At 48.2% G+C, this 15,048-nt stretch overlaps 1 protein-coding gene across 1 annotated transcript; it reads left to right on the plus strand.

The window, feature by feature from the left end:
* The first annotated feature begins 1,136 nt into the window (after positions 1–1,136).
* Positions 1,137–14,784, plus strand: LOC147093412 (uncharacterized). Its single transcript, XM_085973896.1, has 2 exons — positions 1,137–1,261; positions 12,814–14,784. Exon 2 carries the CDS (start codon positions 12,923–12,925, stop codon positions 14,216–14,218), a length of 1,296 nt encoding a protein of 431 aa, XP_085830022.1. The 5' UTR covers positions 1,137–1,261; positions 12,814–12,922; the 3' UTR covers positions 14,219–14,784.
* Positions 14,785–15,048: the final 264 nt, after the last annotated feature.

Consider the following 15,048-nt stretch of genomic DNA (forward strand, 5'->3'; position numbering starts at 1 on the left):
TAGGGGGCATAATCTTAGAATAAGGGGCTGCCGTTTCAAAACTGAGATGAGGAGAAACTTCTTCACTCAGAGGGTGGTAAATCTATGGAATTTGCTACCTCAGATAGCTGTGGAAGCTGAGACATTAAATAAATTTAAAACGGAGATAGACAGTTTCCTAACTGATAAGGGAATTAGGGGTTACGGGGAGCGGGCAGGTAAGCGGACGTGAGTCTAGGTTCGGATCAGCCATGATCCTATTGAATGGCGGAGCAGGCCCGAGGGGCCATATGGCCTACTTCTGCTCCTACTTCTTATGTTCTTTTTCTCTTCACATATCTATAAAAGCTTTTACAGTCAGTTTTTATGTTCCATGCAAGCTTACTCTCATATTCTATTTTCCCCTTCTTAATTCATCCCTTTGTCCTCCTTTGTTCAATCCTAAACTGCTCCCAATCCTCAGGTTTACTGCTTTTTCTGGCCAATTTATATGTCCTCTCCTTGGATCTTATGCGATCCCTAATTTCCCTTGTTAGCCACAGTTGAGTCACCTTTTTTGTTTTATTTTTATGCCAAACTGGGATGAACAAATTCTGTAGTTCATCCATGCGGTCTTTGAATGTTTGCCATTGCCTATCCACCGTCAACCCTTTGAGTGACATTCCCCAATCAATCCTACCCAACTCGCTCCTCAGACCATCGTAGTTTCCTTTATTTAAATTTAGGACCCTAGTCTCTGAGTCAACAACTTCATTCTCCATCTTAATGAAGAATTCGATCATATTATGATCACTCCGATCCAAGGGGCCTCGTACAACAAGATTGCTAATGAATCCTTTCTCGTTACATAATACCTAGTCTAAGATGGCCTGATCTCTGGTTGGTTCCTCGGCATATTGGTCCAGGAAACTATCCCGTAAACACTCCAGGAATTCCTCCGCCACAGTAGAGGACATGAGACGGGGGGGAGGGAGTACCTTTAAATGTGGAGGGGGTGGCTGTCCCTTTAAATGTGGAGGGGGTGGATGTCCCTTTAAATGTGGAGGCGGTGGGTGTCCGTTTAAATGTGGAGGACGTGGGTGTCCCTTTAAATGTGAAGGGGTGGGTGTCCCTTTAAATGTGGAGGCGGGGCCGCGCATGCTCCTTCGGCCCGACCACAACAGCAGGCTGCCAGTGCGCCTGCGCGGGGCTTCCGGGGAACAGACGGAAGGCCGGGCCCGGGGAAGAGGCGGAATCAGCGGCTGGAGTGAAGTCAAGTGTTGGGGAATCGATTTAAATCGAGGTGAGGGGGGAGCGGAGAGCGAGATTATAAAGTAAAAGACGAGAAACCAAACCTGAGAATCTGGCGGGACCGCTGCGGACACCAAACGGAGCGGATTGAGCCACAGCAATGTGATTCTGACTGACGGGGGCGCTAACCAATAGGAAGAGGGCTCAGCTGGGATGACTGAACTGGGCGGCCGGTCCTCCAAGCAATGGCGGCGCGGCAAGGGGGCGGGACCATCCCTCCCCGGCGCTGAGGTTGGGGCCCGATTGAGACTTCATCACAGGAAGAGGCCGAATCACGTGGATGGAGGCCGGCCCGGGCCTGTGACTGACGGGAGCTCTGACCAATAGGACGAGGGCGGGCCGGGCCCCCCCAACCAATGGTGGCGCGGCAAGCGGGCGGGGCCTCCTCTCCAGCTCAGGTGCGCTGGGGCCGATTGTGACGCGCTGTCCCCAGGTGAGAGCAGCTCAGTCAGCACAGAGCTGGGGCTGGAATCTGGGAGAGTGGCCGCAGTCAGCACAGAGCTGGGGCTGGAATCTGGGAGAGTGGCCGCAGTCAGCACAGAGCTGGGGCTGGAATCTGGGAGAGGGGCCGCAGGCAGCACAGAGCTGGGGCTGGAATCTGGGAGAGGGGCCGCAGGCAGCACAGAGCTGGGGCTGGAATCTGGGAGAGGGGCCGCAGGCAGCACAGAGCTGGGGCTGGAATCTGGGAGAGGGGCCGCAGGCAGCGGGCCTGGCAAAGGGGCACAAGCTTCACAATACAAGCTTCTTTCAAATGCACAATTGTTTCCTACAGACAGCCTTGGTCACTCTGCAAAAAAAACTGTTTAACAATTCATCATAACTCCCCTGCTTTAGGAGAGGCGTAGAGTGCAAAAGCAAGGAAGTTATGATGAAACTGTGTAAAAGACTGGAGTCAGCTGTGGCTTAGTGGATAGCAGAGTCAGAAGGTTGTGGGTTCAAATCCCGCTCCAGGGACTTGAGCACATAAAGCGAGGCTGACACTCCAGTGCGGTGCTGAGGGAGCGCCACACTGTCGGAGGGATGGTACTGAGGGAGCGCTGCACTGTCGGAGGGGCAGTGCTGAGGAGTGCTGCACTGTCGGAGGGACAGTGCTGAGGAGTGCTGCACTGTCGGAGGGACAGTGCTGAGGGAGCGCTGCACTGTCGGGGGGGGGGGGGGTGCGGGGGGCAGTACTGAGGGAGCTCCGCACTGTCGAATGGGCAGTACTGAGGGAGCGCTGCACTGTCGGAGGGACAGTGCTCAGGGAGCGCTGCACTGTCGGAGGGGCGGTACTGCGGGAGCGCCGCACTGTCGGGGGAAGCAATGCTGAGGGAGCGCTGCATTGTCAGAGGGGCAGTAATGAAGGAGCGCTGCAGTGTCGGAGGTGCTGTCTTACGGATGAGACGTTAAACCGAGGCCCCCGTCTGCCCCCTCAGGTGGGCGTAAAAGATCCCGTGGGGCTATTTCGAAGACGTTATCCCCAGTGTTTTGAGCCCAATATTTATCCCTCAATCAAAATGACGAAATAACATTATCTGGCCATTTTCACATTGCTGTTTGTTGGAGCTTGCTGTGTGCAATTTGGCTGCCGCGTTTCCCACATTACAACAGTGACTACACTTCAAAAAGTACTTCATTGACTGTAAAGCGCTTTGGGATGTCCGGTGGTCGTGAAAGGCGGTTAAGAAGGCAAATGGTATGCTGGCCTTCATTCCAAGAGGATTTGAGTACAGAAGTAAAGAAGTCTTACTCCAGTTATAGCTTCTTCTTCGGCTGTCCCTCGGAACCGAGGATAACTTGCTTGCACATTGAAAATGAGTTCTCGGGTGACTGATGAGTCCACACAGGTGGGGCAGACGGCGGTTGAAGGGGCGGGTGGGTGGGGTGCTTGGGTTGACGTGCGCTGCTTGCGCTTGGCTTCCGCTTGCTCCCGGCGAAGAGACTCGAGGTGTTCGGCGCCTTCCCGGATGCTCCTCCTCCACTTTGTGTGGTCTTGGGCCAGGGATTCCCAGGTGTCAGTGGGGATGTTGCACCTTTTCAAGGAGGCTTTGAGGGTGTCCTTGAAGCGTTTCCTCTGCACACCTGGGGCTCTCTTACCATGCCGGAGCTCCGAGTAGAGCGCCTGCTTTGGGAGTCTCGTATCGGGCATGCGGACAGTGTGACCTGTCCATCGGAGCTGATCGAGCGTGGTCAAAGCTTCGATGCTGGTGATGTTGGCCTGAGCCAGAACACTGACGTTGGTGCGTCTATCCTGCCAATGAATTTGCAGGATCTTGTGGAGGCAGCGTTGGTGGTACCTCTCCAGTGCACCTCAAAGCACTGGAGAGGTACCACCAATGCTGCTTCCAATTATATAGGGCCTTGGTGAGACCACACCTGGAGTACGGTGTACAATTTTGGTCTCCTTACCTAAGGAAGGATATACTTACCATAGAGGGAGTGCAACAAAGGTTCACGAGATTGATTCCTGGGATGGTGGGACTGTCGTATTAGAAGAGATTGAGTAAACTAGACCTGTATTCTCTTGAATTCAGAAGAATGAGAGGGGATCTCATTGAAGCATACAAAATTATACCTTAATTTGGGCTAACCACATTAGTAACAATATTGTGGAGGAGGAATTCCTGGAGTGTTTACGGGATGGTTTCCTGGACCTATATGTCAAGGAACCAACCAGAGATCCGGCCATCTTAGACTGGGTATTATGTAACGAGAAAGGATTAATTAACAATCTTGTTGTATGAGGCCCCTTGGGTCAGAGCGATCATAATATGATAGAATTCTTCATTAAGATGGGGAATGAAGTTGTTGAATCAGAGACTAGGGTCCTGAATTTAAATAAAGGAAACTACGATGGTCTGAAGCACGAGTTGGGTAGGATTGATTGGGGAATGTCACTCAAAGTGTTGACGGTGGATAGGCAATGGCAAACATTCAAAGACCGCATGGATGAACTACAGAATTTGTTCATCCCAGTTTGGCATAAAAATAAAACAAAAAAGGTGACTCAACCGTGGCTAACGAGGGAAATTAGGGATAGTGCCAGAGGACTGGAGAACAGCTAACGTAGTACCATTATTCAAGAAGGGTAGTAGGGATAAACCAGGGAATTACAGGCCAGTGAGCCCAACATCAGTGGTAGGGAAATTATTGGAAAAAATTCTGAGGGACAGAATTAGTCTCCACTTGGAGAGGCAAGGATTAATTAGGGATAGCCAGCATAGCTTTGTCAAGGGAAGATCATGTCTGACCAACTTGATTGAATTTTTCGAGGGGGTGACTAGGTGTGTGGATGAGGGTAGTGCAGTGGATGTGGTATACATGGATTTCAGTAAGGCTTTTGATAAAGTCCTGCATAGGAGACTGGTCAGGAAGGTAAGAGCCCATGGAATCCAGGGTGCCTTGGCACATTGGATCCAAAACTGGCTTAGTGGCAGAAGGCAGAGGGTGATGGTGGAAGGTTGTTTTTGTGACTGGAAGCCTGTGTCCAGTGGGGTACCGCAGGGATCGGTGCTGGGTCCTTTGCTGTTTGTGGTCTACATTAATGATTTGGATGTGAATGTAAAAGGTATGATCAGTAAGTTCGCAGATGACACGAAAATTGGTGGGGTGGTAAATAGCGAGTGGGAAGCCACAGGCTACAGGACGATATAGATGGGTTGGTCAGATGGGCGGAACAGTGGCAAATGGAATTTAACCCTGAAAAGTGTGAGGTGATGCATTTTGGAGGGACTAACAAGGCAAGGGAATACAAAATGAATGGTAAGACCCTAGGAAAGACAGAGGGTCAGAGGGACCTTGGTGTGCATGTAAATAGATCCCTGAAGGCAGCAGAACAGGTGGATAAGGTGGTTAAAAAGGCATATGGGATACTTGCCTTCATTAGCCGAGGCATAGAATATAAGAGCAGGGAGGTTATGATGGAGCTGTAGAAAACGCTGGTAAGGCCACAGCTGGAGTACTGTGTGCAGTTCTGGTCGCCACACTATAGGAAGGATGTGATTGCTTTGGAGAGGGTGCAGAGAAGATTCACCAGGATGTTACCTGGGCTGGAGCGCTTCAGCTATGAAGAAAGACTGGACAGGCTGGGGTTGTTTTCCTTGGAGCAGAGAAGGCTGAGGGGGGACCTGATTGAGGTGTACAAAATTATGAGGGGCATAGATAGGGTAGATAAAGAGGAACTCTTCCCCTTAGTAGGGGGGTCAATAACAAGGGGGCATAGATTCAGGGTAAGGGGCAGGAGATTTAGAGGGGATTTGAGGAAAAACTTTTTCACCCAGAGGGTGGTTGGAATCTGGAACTCACTGCCTGAAAGGGTGGTAGAGGCAGGAACCCTCACAACATTCAAGAAGCATTTAGATGGGCACTTGAAATGCCGCAGCATACAAGGCTACGGACCAAATGCTGGAAAATGGGATTAGATTGGACAGGGCTTGATGGGCGGCGTGGACACGATGGGCCGAAGGGCCTCTTTCTGTGCTGTATTACTTGATGACTCTACTCCAGAAAGTCTCCCCTCTCTTTATATCAGTGTGTCTCCCTCCTGCTTTGTCAGAGAGAGACGGTTTGTGGGAATGGTGTTTGGAACACGGCAAGGATAGTACCTCCCCCTCCATTGTGCTCTGAAACAAGTCTATTCCCTGTAACAGGAAGGGCATCAGAGGCAATAAGTGGAGGGATCTTCAGGGGGATCAAGTGCTGGGACCATCGGAGCATTAATTGGAGGGTGCATCATGGGCAATAGGCTCCCTCTGTATTATCCCATCAAACACTCCCAGGGCAGGTACAGCACGGGTTAGATACAGAGTAAAGCTCCCTCTACACTATCCCATCAAACACTCCCAGGGCAGGTACAGCATGGGGTAGATACAGAGTAAAGCTCCCTCTACACTATCCCATCAAACACTCCCAGGGCAGGTACAGCACGGGTTAGATACAGAGTAAAGCTCCCTCTACACTGTCCCATCAAACACTCACAGGGCAGGTACAGCACGGGTTAGATACAGAGTAAAGCTCCCTCTACACTGTCCCATCAAACACTCCCAGGGCAGGTACAGCACGGGTTAGATACAGAGTAAAGCTCCCTCTACACTATCCCATCAAACACTCCCAGGGCAGGTACAGCACGGGTTAGATACAGAGTAAAGCTCCCTCTACACTGTCCCATCAAACACTCACAGGGCAGGTACAGCACGGGTTAGATACAGAGTAAAGCTCCCTCTACACTGTCCCATCAAACACTCCCAGGGCACGTACAGCGCGGGCTAGATACAGAGTAAAGCTCCCTCTACACTGTCCCATCAAACACTCCCAGGGCACGTACAGCGCGGGTTAGATACAGAGTAAAGCTCCCTCTACACTGTCCCATCAAACACTCCCAGGGCACGTACAGCGTGGGTTAGAGTGTAAAGCTCCCTCTACATTGTCACATCAAACACCCCCAGGGCAGGTACAGCGCGGGTAAGATACAGAGTAAAGCTCCCTCTACACTGTCCCATCAAACACTCCCAGGCCAGCTACACCATGGGTTAGGTACAGAGTAATACTCCCTCTACACTGTCCCATCAAACACTCCCAGGGCAGGTACAGCATGAGTTAGATACAGAGTAAAGCCCCCTCTACACTGTCCCATCAAACACCCGCAGGGCAGGTACAGCGCGGGTTAGATACAGAGTAAAGCTCTCTACATTGTCCCATCAAACACCCCCAGGGCAGGTACAGCGCGGGTTAGATACAGAGTAAAGCTCCCTCTACATTGTCCCATCAAACACTCCCAGGGCATGTACAGCACAGGGTTAGATACAGAGCAAAGCTCCCTCTACATTGTCCCATCAAACACTCCCAGGGCATGTACAGCATGAGTTAGATACAGAGTGAAGCTCCCTCTACACTGTCCCATCAAACACTCCCAGGGCAGGTACAGCATGGGTTAGATACAGAGCAAAGCTCCCTCTACATTGTCCCATCAAACTCCCCCAGGGCAGGTACAGCGCAGGTTAGATACAGAGTAAAGCTCCCTCTACACTGTCCCATCAAACCCTCCTAGGGCAGATACAGCATGAGTTAGATACTGAGCAAAGCTCCCTCTACATTGTCCCATCAAACTCCCCCAGGGCATGTACAGCACAGGGTTAAATACAGAGCAAAGCTCCCTCTACGTTGCCCCATCAAACACTCAATTCAATTGAATTCAATTTCAATTCAAATCGCTTTATTGGCATGACAAGTTACATCTTATGTTGCCAAAGCATCGGAAAACATTCATGTTTGTTCACAAAAATACAGATCTATCCATACAGTGTATAAACAGATATATCCCTGAGTGTATAAATATATACTTTCATATAATTTATATATACTCTTTTCTTATATTTACTCGTTGTCCCTCTGTTTATGGCAAGCTGTAACATAGTGTGCCGCTAGTGTTATGCAATTTCTCTCTTCCCCTAGTAGGTATGGGAGTTTTTGGTCGTCATTCAAATTTCTGAATTCTGGGCATATTTTTGTGAATTTTGGGTAGAAATTCTCCCTTATGCCCTGATATTTTCTACAAGCTGTGAGGAAGTGCATCTCTGTCTCCACCACTCCCTGACTGCGGTGAGAGCATATCCTGTCCTCTCTTGGTAGCCGGGTCTGTCTGTGTCTACCTTTTTCGATCGCCAGGTTATGTTCACTAAGTCTGTACATTGTCAAAGTTTTTCTCAGTTTGCTATCCTTTACCATGGTCAGGTATTCAGCCATGTTGTATTGTCTGTTTAGGGCCAAGTAGCAATTGAGTTTGCTTTGGGTTTTTGTTGTTTCTGCCCAATATGACAGATATTATTCCTTTTGCTTCGCGACGATTGTGTTGGGTCGAATTCTTTGTGATACGCTGTCACTGTCCTGGGGCTGGTTAGTGTTAGTAGTTACTTCACTGAGTCCCAGGACTAGTTGACTGAGGGTATTCTTCTTTATGGTCCTCTCTTGGCATTTCAGGGCTTCGTAATGATAGCATTGGGGGTTGCTCATTTCTAGGTGTTTCCAAAATTTGGTGGCTCTTTTTTGGATAGTGATTATTAATGGATATTGGCCTAGTTCTGCCCTGCATGCATTGTTTACGGTTTTCCTTTGAGTCCGGAGGATACTTTTACAGAATTCTGCATGTAGGATCTCAATTGGGTGTTTGTCCCATTTTGCAAATTCTTGTTGTGTTAGCGGTCCCCACACCTCACTGCCATAGAGTGCAATTGGTTCAATTACTGATTTGAAAATTTTGAGCCAAATGCTAATTGGGATTTCTATTTGGAAATAACTTTTTAATGGCATAGAAAGCCCTTCTTGCTTTCTCTTTCAGTTCATTCACAGCCAGTTTGAAATTTCCCATAGAACTGATTTTTAAGCCCAAGTATGTGTAGTTAGTGGTTTGTTCAATTTTGGTTGTTCCTAGTGTGAAATTTATTTTGGGTCCCTGATGTCTGGATCTTTGCTGGAACACAAGGACTTTGGTTTTTTGGGGATTTATTGTCATGGCTCAAGTCTAGCAGTATGACTCCAGCAGATCCAGGTTCTGCTGTAGACCCTCCTTAGTTGGCGACAGCAGAACCAGGTCGTCTGCATAGAGGAGGAATTTAACCTTGGATTCATATAGGGTGAGGCCGGGTGCTGTAGATTGTTCAAGTAGTTTTGCCAATTCATTTATGTAAATATTAAAGAGTGTCGGTGAGATTGGCGAGCCCTGCATCACCCCCCCCCCCGCCCCTGTGGGAAGTATTTTGTTTGTTTGTCTCCAATTTTAACTGCACATTTGTTGTTTGTATACATTGATTTAATTACATCATATGTTTTTCCCCCTACCCCGCTTTCGATAAGTTTCAGGAATAAACCGTCATGCCAGATGGAGTTGAAAGCCTTCTGGAAATCTATAAAGCATGCAAAGATTTTGCTTTTGTTTTGATGAACGTGTTTGTCAATTAGGGTCTGTAGGGTGAAGATATGATCTGATGTTCTATAGTTTGGCAGGAATCCAATTTGGCTTTTACTCAAGACATTGTGCTCCTCAAGGAAGTTTATAAGTCTTTTGTTTATGATGCTACAGAATACCTTCCCCAGGGCAGGTACAGCGCAGGTTAGATACAGAGTAAAGCTCCCTCTACACTGTCCCATCAAACACTCCCAGGCCAGCTACACCATGGGTTAGGTACAGAGTAATGCTCCCTCTACACTGTCCCATCAAACACTCCCAGGGCAGGTACAGCATGAGTTAGATACAGAGTAAAGCCCCCTCTACACTGTCCCATCAAACACCCGCAGGGCAGGTACAGCGCGGGTTAGATACAGAGTAAAGCTCTCTACATTGTCCCATCAAACACCCCCAGGGCAGGTACAGCATGGGTTAGATACAGAGTAAAGCTCCCAATGCTGGGAACTCAACATCCAGGGATATTCAATATTCAGGAAAGAAAAGCAAAAAGGAAAGGGAGGTGAGGAAGCATTGCTGGTTAAAGAAGGGATTAACACAATTGTAAGGAAGGATATTAGCTCTGATGATGTGGAATCTGTACGGGTAGAACTGAGAAATACCAAGGGCCAGATAACTTTAGTGGGAGTGGTATATAGACCTCCAAACAGTAATGCGGAGTTTGGGGATGGCATTAAAAGGGAAATTAGAGAAGCGTGCAATAAGGGCACAGTAGTTATCATGGGTGACTTTAATCTACATATAGATTGGGCTAACCAAATTAGTAACAATACTGTGGAGAAGGAATTCCTGGAGTGCTTACAGGATGGTTTGCTGGACCAATATGTCGAGGAACCAACCAGAGATCAGGCCATCTTAGACTGGGTATTATGTAATGAGAAAGGATTAATTAGCAATCTTGTACGGGGCCCCTTGGGTCAGAGCAATCATAATATGATAGAATTCTTCATTAAGATGGAGAATGAAGTAGTTGACTCAGAGACTAGGGTCCTGAATTTAAATAAAGGAAACTATGATGGTCTGAGGCGCGAGTTGGGTAGGATTGATTGGAGAATGTCACTCAAAGGGTTGACGGTGGATAGGCAATGGCAAACATTCAAAGACCGCATGGATGAACTACAGAATTTGTTCATCCCAGTTTGGCATAAAAATAAAACAAAAAAGGTGACTCAACCGTGGCTAACAAAGGAAATTAGGGATAGCATAAGATCCAAGGAGAGGACATATAAATTGGCCAGAAAAAGCAGTAAACCTGAGGATTGGGAGCAGTTTAGGATTCAACAAAGGAGGACAAAGGGATTAATTAAGAAAGGGAAAATAGAATATGAGAGTAAGTTTTCAGGGAACATAAAAACTGACTGTAAAAGCTTTTATAGATATGTGAAGAGAAAAAAATTGGTGAAGTCAAGCGTAGGTCCCTTGCAGTCAGAATCAGAGGAATTTATAATGGGGAACAAAGAAATGGCTGACCAACTAAATACATATATTGGTTCTGTCTTCACAAAGGAGGACACAAATAACCTCCCAGAGATGCTGGGGAACATAGGGTCTGATGAAAGGGAGGAACTGAAAGAAATCAGTATTTGTAGGGAAATGGTGTTAGGGAAATTGATGGGATTGAAGGCTGATAAATCCCCAGGGCCTGATAATCTACATCCTAGGGTACTTAAGGAAGTGGCCCTAGAAATAGTAGATGCATTGCTGATCATCTTCCAACATTCGATGGAATCTGGAACAGTACCCATGGATTGGAGGGTAGCTAATGTTACCCCACTATTCAAAAAAGGTGGCAGAGAGAAAACGGGGAATTACGGACCGGTAAGCCTGACATCGGTAGTGGGGAAAATGCTAGAGTCCATTATAAAAGATGTAATAGCAGAACACTTGGAAAACAGTGACAGGATCGGACAAAGTCAACATGGATTCACAAAAGGTAAATCGTGCTTGACTAATCTGGAATTTTTTGAGGATGTAACTGGTAAAATAGATAAGGGAGAACCAGTGGATGTGGTGTATCTGGACTTTCAGAAGGCCTTCGATAAGGTCCCGCATAAGAGATTAGCGTGTAAAGTTAAGGCACATGGGATTAGGGGCAAGGTATTGACTTGGATAGAGAACTGGTTGGCAGACAGAAAGCAAAGAGTTGGAATAAACAGGTCCTTTTCCAAGTGGCAGGCAGTGACTAGTGGGGTACCGCAGGGATCGGTCCTTGGGCCCCAGCTATTCACAATATATATTAATGATCTAGACAAGGGAACTAGATGTAATATTTCCAAATTTGCAGACGACACAAAGCTGGGTGTGCGTGTGTGCGGTGAGGAGGATGCCAAGAAACCCCAGGATGATTTGGACAGGTTGAGTGATTGGGCAAAAGCATGGCAGATGCAATATAACGTGGATAAATGCGAGGTTGTCCACTTTGGTGGCAAAATCAGGAAGGCAGATTATTATCTGAATGGCAATAGATTGGGAGAAGGGGAAGTGCAACGAGACCTGGGTGTCCTTATGCACCAGTTGCTGAAGGTAAGCATGCAGGTGCAGCAGGCGGTGAAGAAGGCAAATGGTATGTTGGCCTTCGTAGCGAGAGGGTTTGAGTACAGGAACAAGGATGTCTTGCTGCAGTTGTACAGGGCCTTGGTGAGACCACACCTTGAGTATTGTGTGCAGTTTTGGTCGCCTTATCTGAGGAAGGATGTTCTTGCCATGGAGGGAGTGCAGCGAAGATTCACCAGGCTGATACCTGGGATGGCAGGAATGACGTATGAGGAGAGATTGGGTCAATTGGGCTTACACTCGCTGGAGTTTAGAAGAATGAGAGGGGATCTCATTGAAACTTATAAAATTCTGACAGGACTGGACAGACTAGATGCAGGAAGAATGTTCCTGCTGGTCGGGGAGTCCAGAACCAGGGGTCACAGTATAAGGATAAGGGGTAAGCCATTTAGAACTGAGATGAGGAGGAATTTCTTCACCCAGAGAGTGGTGAACCTATGGAATTCTCTACCACAGAAGGCAGTAGAGGCCAATTCATTAAATATATTCAAGAAGGAGTTGGATATATTTCTTAAGGCTAAAGGGATCAAGGGGTATGGGGAGAAAGCAGGGACAGGGTACTGAATTTGGGTGATCAGCCATGATCTCATTGAATGGCGGAGCAGGCTCGAGGGGCCGAATGGCCTACTCCTGCTCCTATCTTCTATGTTTCTATGTTTCCCTCACTGATTGCAGCTCTTAACCAACACCGACTTTACAAAGAAAGCCCCGCGCGGCAGCCTGGAGCTCGGGCCCAGCGTGCAGGGGTGGGGGAGGATGATTGACAGGGGCCCAGGGTTTGCTGAGCATGCGCGGTGCGGGCCGGGCGCCTGTGGAGCAGGAGAGGGCGGGGCCATGGGGCGCATGCGCGGTGTCAGCCACAACTCAGCGCGGCGGCCAGAGCGCTTTCTGGAGTGCAGGGGCTTGTGGGGATTGCAGCCGCCATTACTGTTGATCCTTTCAACCAACCTGTGCAGCAGCTGGGGCCTGAAAATCAGCTTCACTGCCCCTGGGCTGGGAAAGAGTGACATGAGGCATCATTCTCCCTCTTACCCATTTCTACACACCTTTTACAGGGTTTTATAAGTGGAACATTTACAGACAGGAAGCTCAGACCAAACATAACGTCAGGATCAGACAGAGTCGCTTGATTCATCAGGACCTGAATATCATCGGCCTTTGTACATGGAAGGAGAAAGCAGCGATTGCAGCGATAACGAACCGCACACGTGTTCAGTGTGTGGACTCGCCTTCAGCCGACTGCCTGACCTGGCGAGACACGTGCACAGTCACACCGGGGAGAAACCGGGTAAAGGTGGGGACAGCGGGAAGAGATTCAGTTCCCCGTCTACGTCAGAAGTTCATCGGTGCAGTCACCCCAAGGACAGTCCATTCACCTGCTCCGTGTGTGGGAAGGGATTCACTTACCCATCCCACCTGCTGAGACACCAGCAAGTTCACACTGATGAGAGGCCGTTTAAATGTTCTGACTGCGGGAAGAGCTTCAAATGTTCCAAGCATCTGAAGCAACACCAGCTTGTTCACACTGATGAGAAACCCTTTAAATGTTCTGACTGTGGGAAGAGCTTTAAATGCTCTAGGGGCCTGATGCAACACCAGCAAGTTCACACTGATGAGAGAGCATTTACATGTTCCGACTGTGGGAAGAGTTTTAAAAGCTCCTGGGTTCTGACCAGACACCAGCGAGTTCACACTGGGGAGAGGCCATTTCCCTGCTCTGTGTGTGGAAAGGGATTCACTGATTCATCTAAGTTGCTGATACACCAGCTTGTTCACACTGATGAGAGAGCCTTTAAATGTTTTGCATGTCAAAAGAGCTTTAAATACGCCGGGGACCTGAAGCAACACCATCTTGTTCACACTGATGAGAGGCCGTTTACATGTTCTGACTGTGGGAAGAGCTTTAAAAGCTCCAGGGATCTGACCAGACACCAGCGAGTTCACACTGGGGAGAGGCGGTTCACCTGCTCCGTGTGTGGAAAGGGATTCTTGCAGTCCACCAACCTACTGGCACACCAGCTTGTTCACACTGATGAGAGGCCGTTTACATGTTCTGACTGTGGGAAGAACTTTAAAAGCTCCGGGGATCTGACCAGACACCAGCGAGTTCACACTGGGGAGAGGCCATTTCCCTGCTCCGTGTGTGGAAAGGGATTCTTGCAGTCCACCAACCTGCTGGCACACCAGCTTGTTCACACTGATGAGAGAGCGTTTACATGTTCTGACTGTGGGAAGAGCTTTAAAAGCTCCAGGGATCTGACCAGACACCAGCGAGTTCACACTGGGGAGAGGCAATTTCCCTGCTCCGTGTGTGGAAAGGGATTCTTGCAGTCCACCAACCTGCTGGCACACCAGCTTGTTCATACTGATGAGAGGCCGTTTACATGTTCTGACTGTGGGAAGAGCTTTAAACGCTCCAATCACCTGCTGAGACACCAGCGAGTTCACACTGTTCTGTAGCGCAGGGCCCTGGAGACAGCTGGGGTGACATGAACGTGGAATGGATGAATGTTTTATAAATTCTTGTACTATTGTTTAATCTTTCAATCTGTTGTGCTGATGATTCCCTTGATTTGACTGTTAATGTTATTTTTGTTTTTCTCCTTATCACAGGCAATTGCCTATTAAAAGTCAACCACCACAACCAATAAAACCTGTAACAAAAAAAGTTTAAAGGAAACTTAAATTAAAATTCTATTTTCGGTGGTGATGATGCACGCCAGTCCCTCCGGTACCCACCGGTCGCGGAAGGCCTCGAGCGCGCCGGTCGACTGGTCATGTTATTACATTGAATGTACAGCACAGAAACAGGCCATTCGGCCCAACTGGTCCATGCCGGGGTTTATGCTCCACACGAGCCTCCTCCGACATATCCTCCTATGTTTATCTGGCTTCTCCTTAAATACATCTATGCCGTTCACCTCAACTACTCCTTGTGGGAGCGAGTTCCACATTCTCATCACTCTCTGGGTAAAGAAGTTTCTCCTGAATTCCCTCCTGGATTTATTAATGACTATTATATTTATGGCCCCATAAATATGATGAGATTCTGTTAAGCTGACCAGTACGTTGTTGTACTTTGTCTTTTTCTGATGAATGAAACATTACTGAGCCCCTGTACCCATGTTATGGGATGAAGCGCCAGACAAGTGAAGGCACAACGTCTGGGTGTGAATCTGATAATAACCTCACGGACCGTATAGGTGTGATAACCAGACGGGCTTGTGGTTATAGTCTGGTCACAGATGGACTAAATTCTCTGAATTAGCAGGAGTTCAGGAGGCGGTCAA

Source organism: Somniosus microcephalus, unplaced genomic scaffold, assembly GCF_052327205.1.
Source record: "Somniosus microcephalus isolate GS21.2 unplaced genomic scaffold, FLI_Smic_1.0 unresolved_chr1, whole genome shotgun sequence".
NCBI classification, from domain to species: Eukaryota; Metazoa; Chordata; class Chondrichthyes; order Squaliformes; family Somniosidae; genus Somniosus; species Somniosus microcephalus.

What these genes read in the sequence shown, in the direction of transcription:
- LOC147093412 (XM_085973896.1), top strand. Translation starts at nt 12,923, where the DNA reads ATGGAAGGAGAAAGCAGCGATTGCAGCGATAACGAACCGCACACGTGT.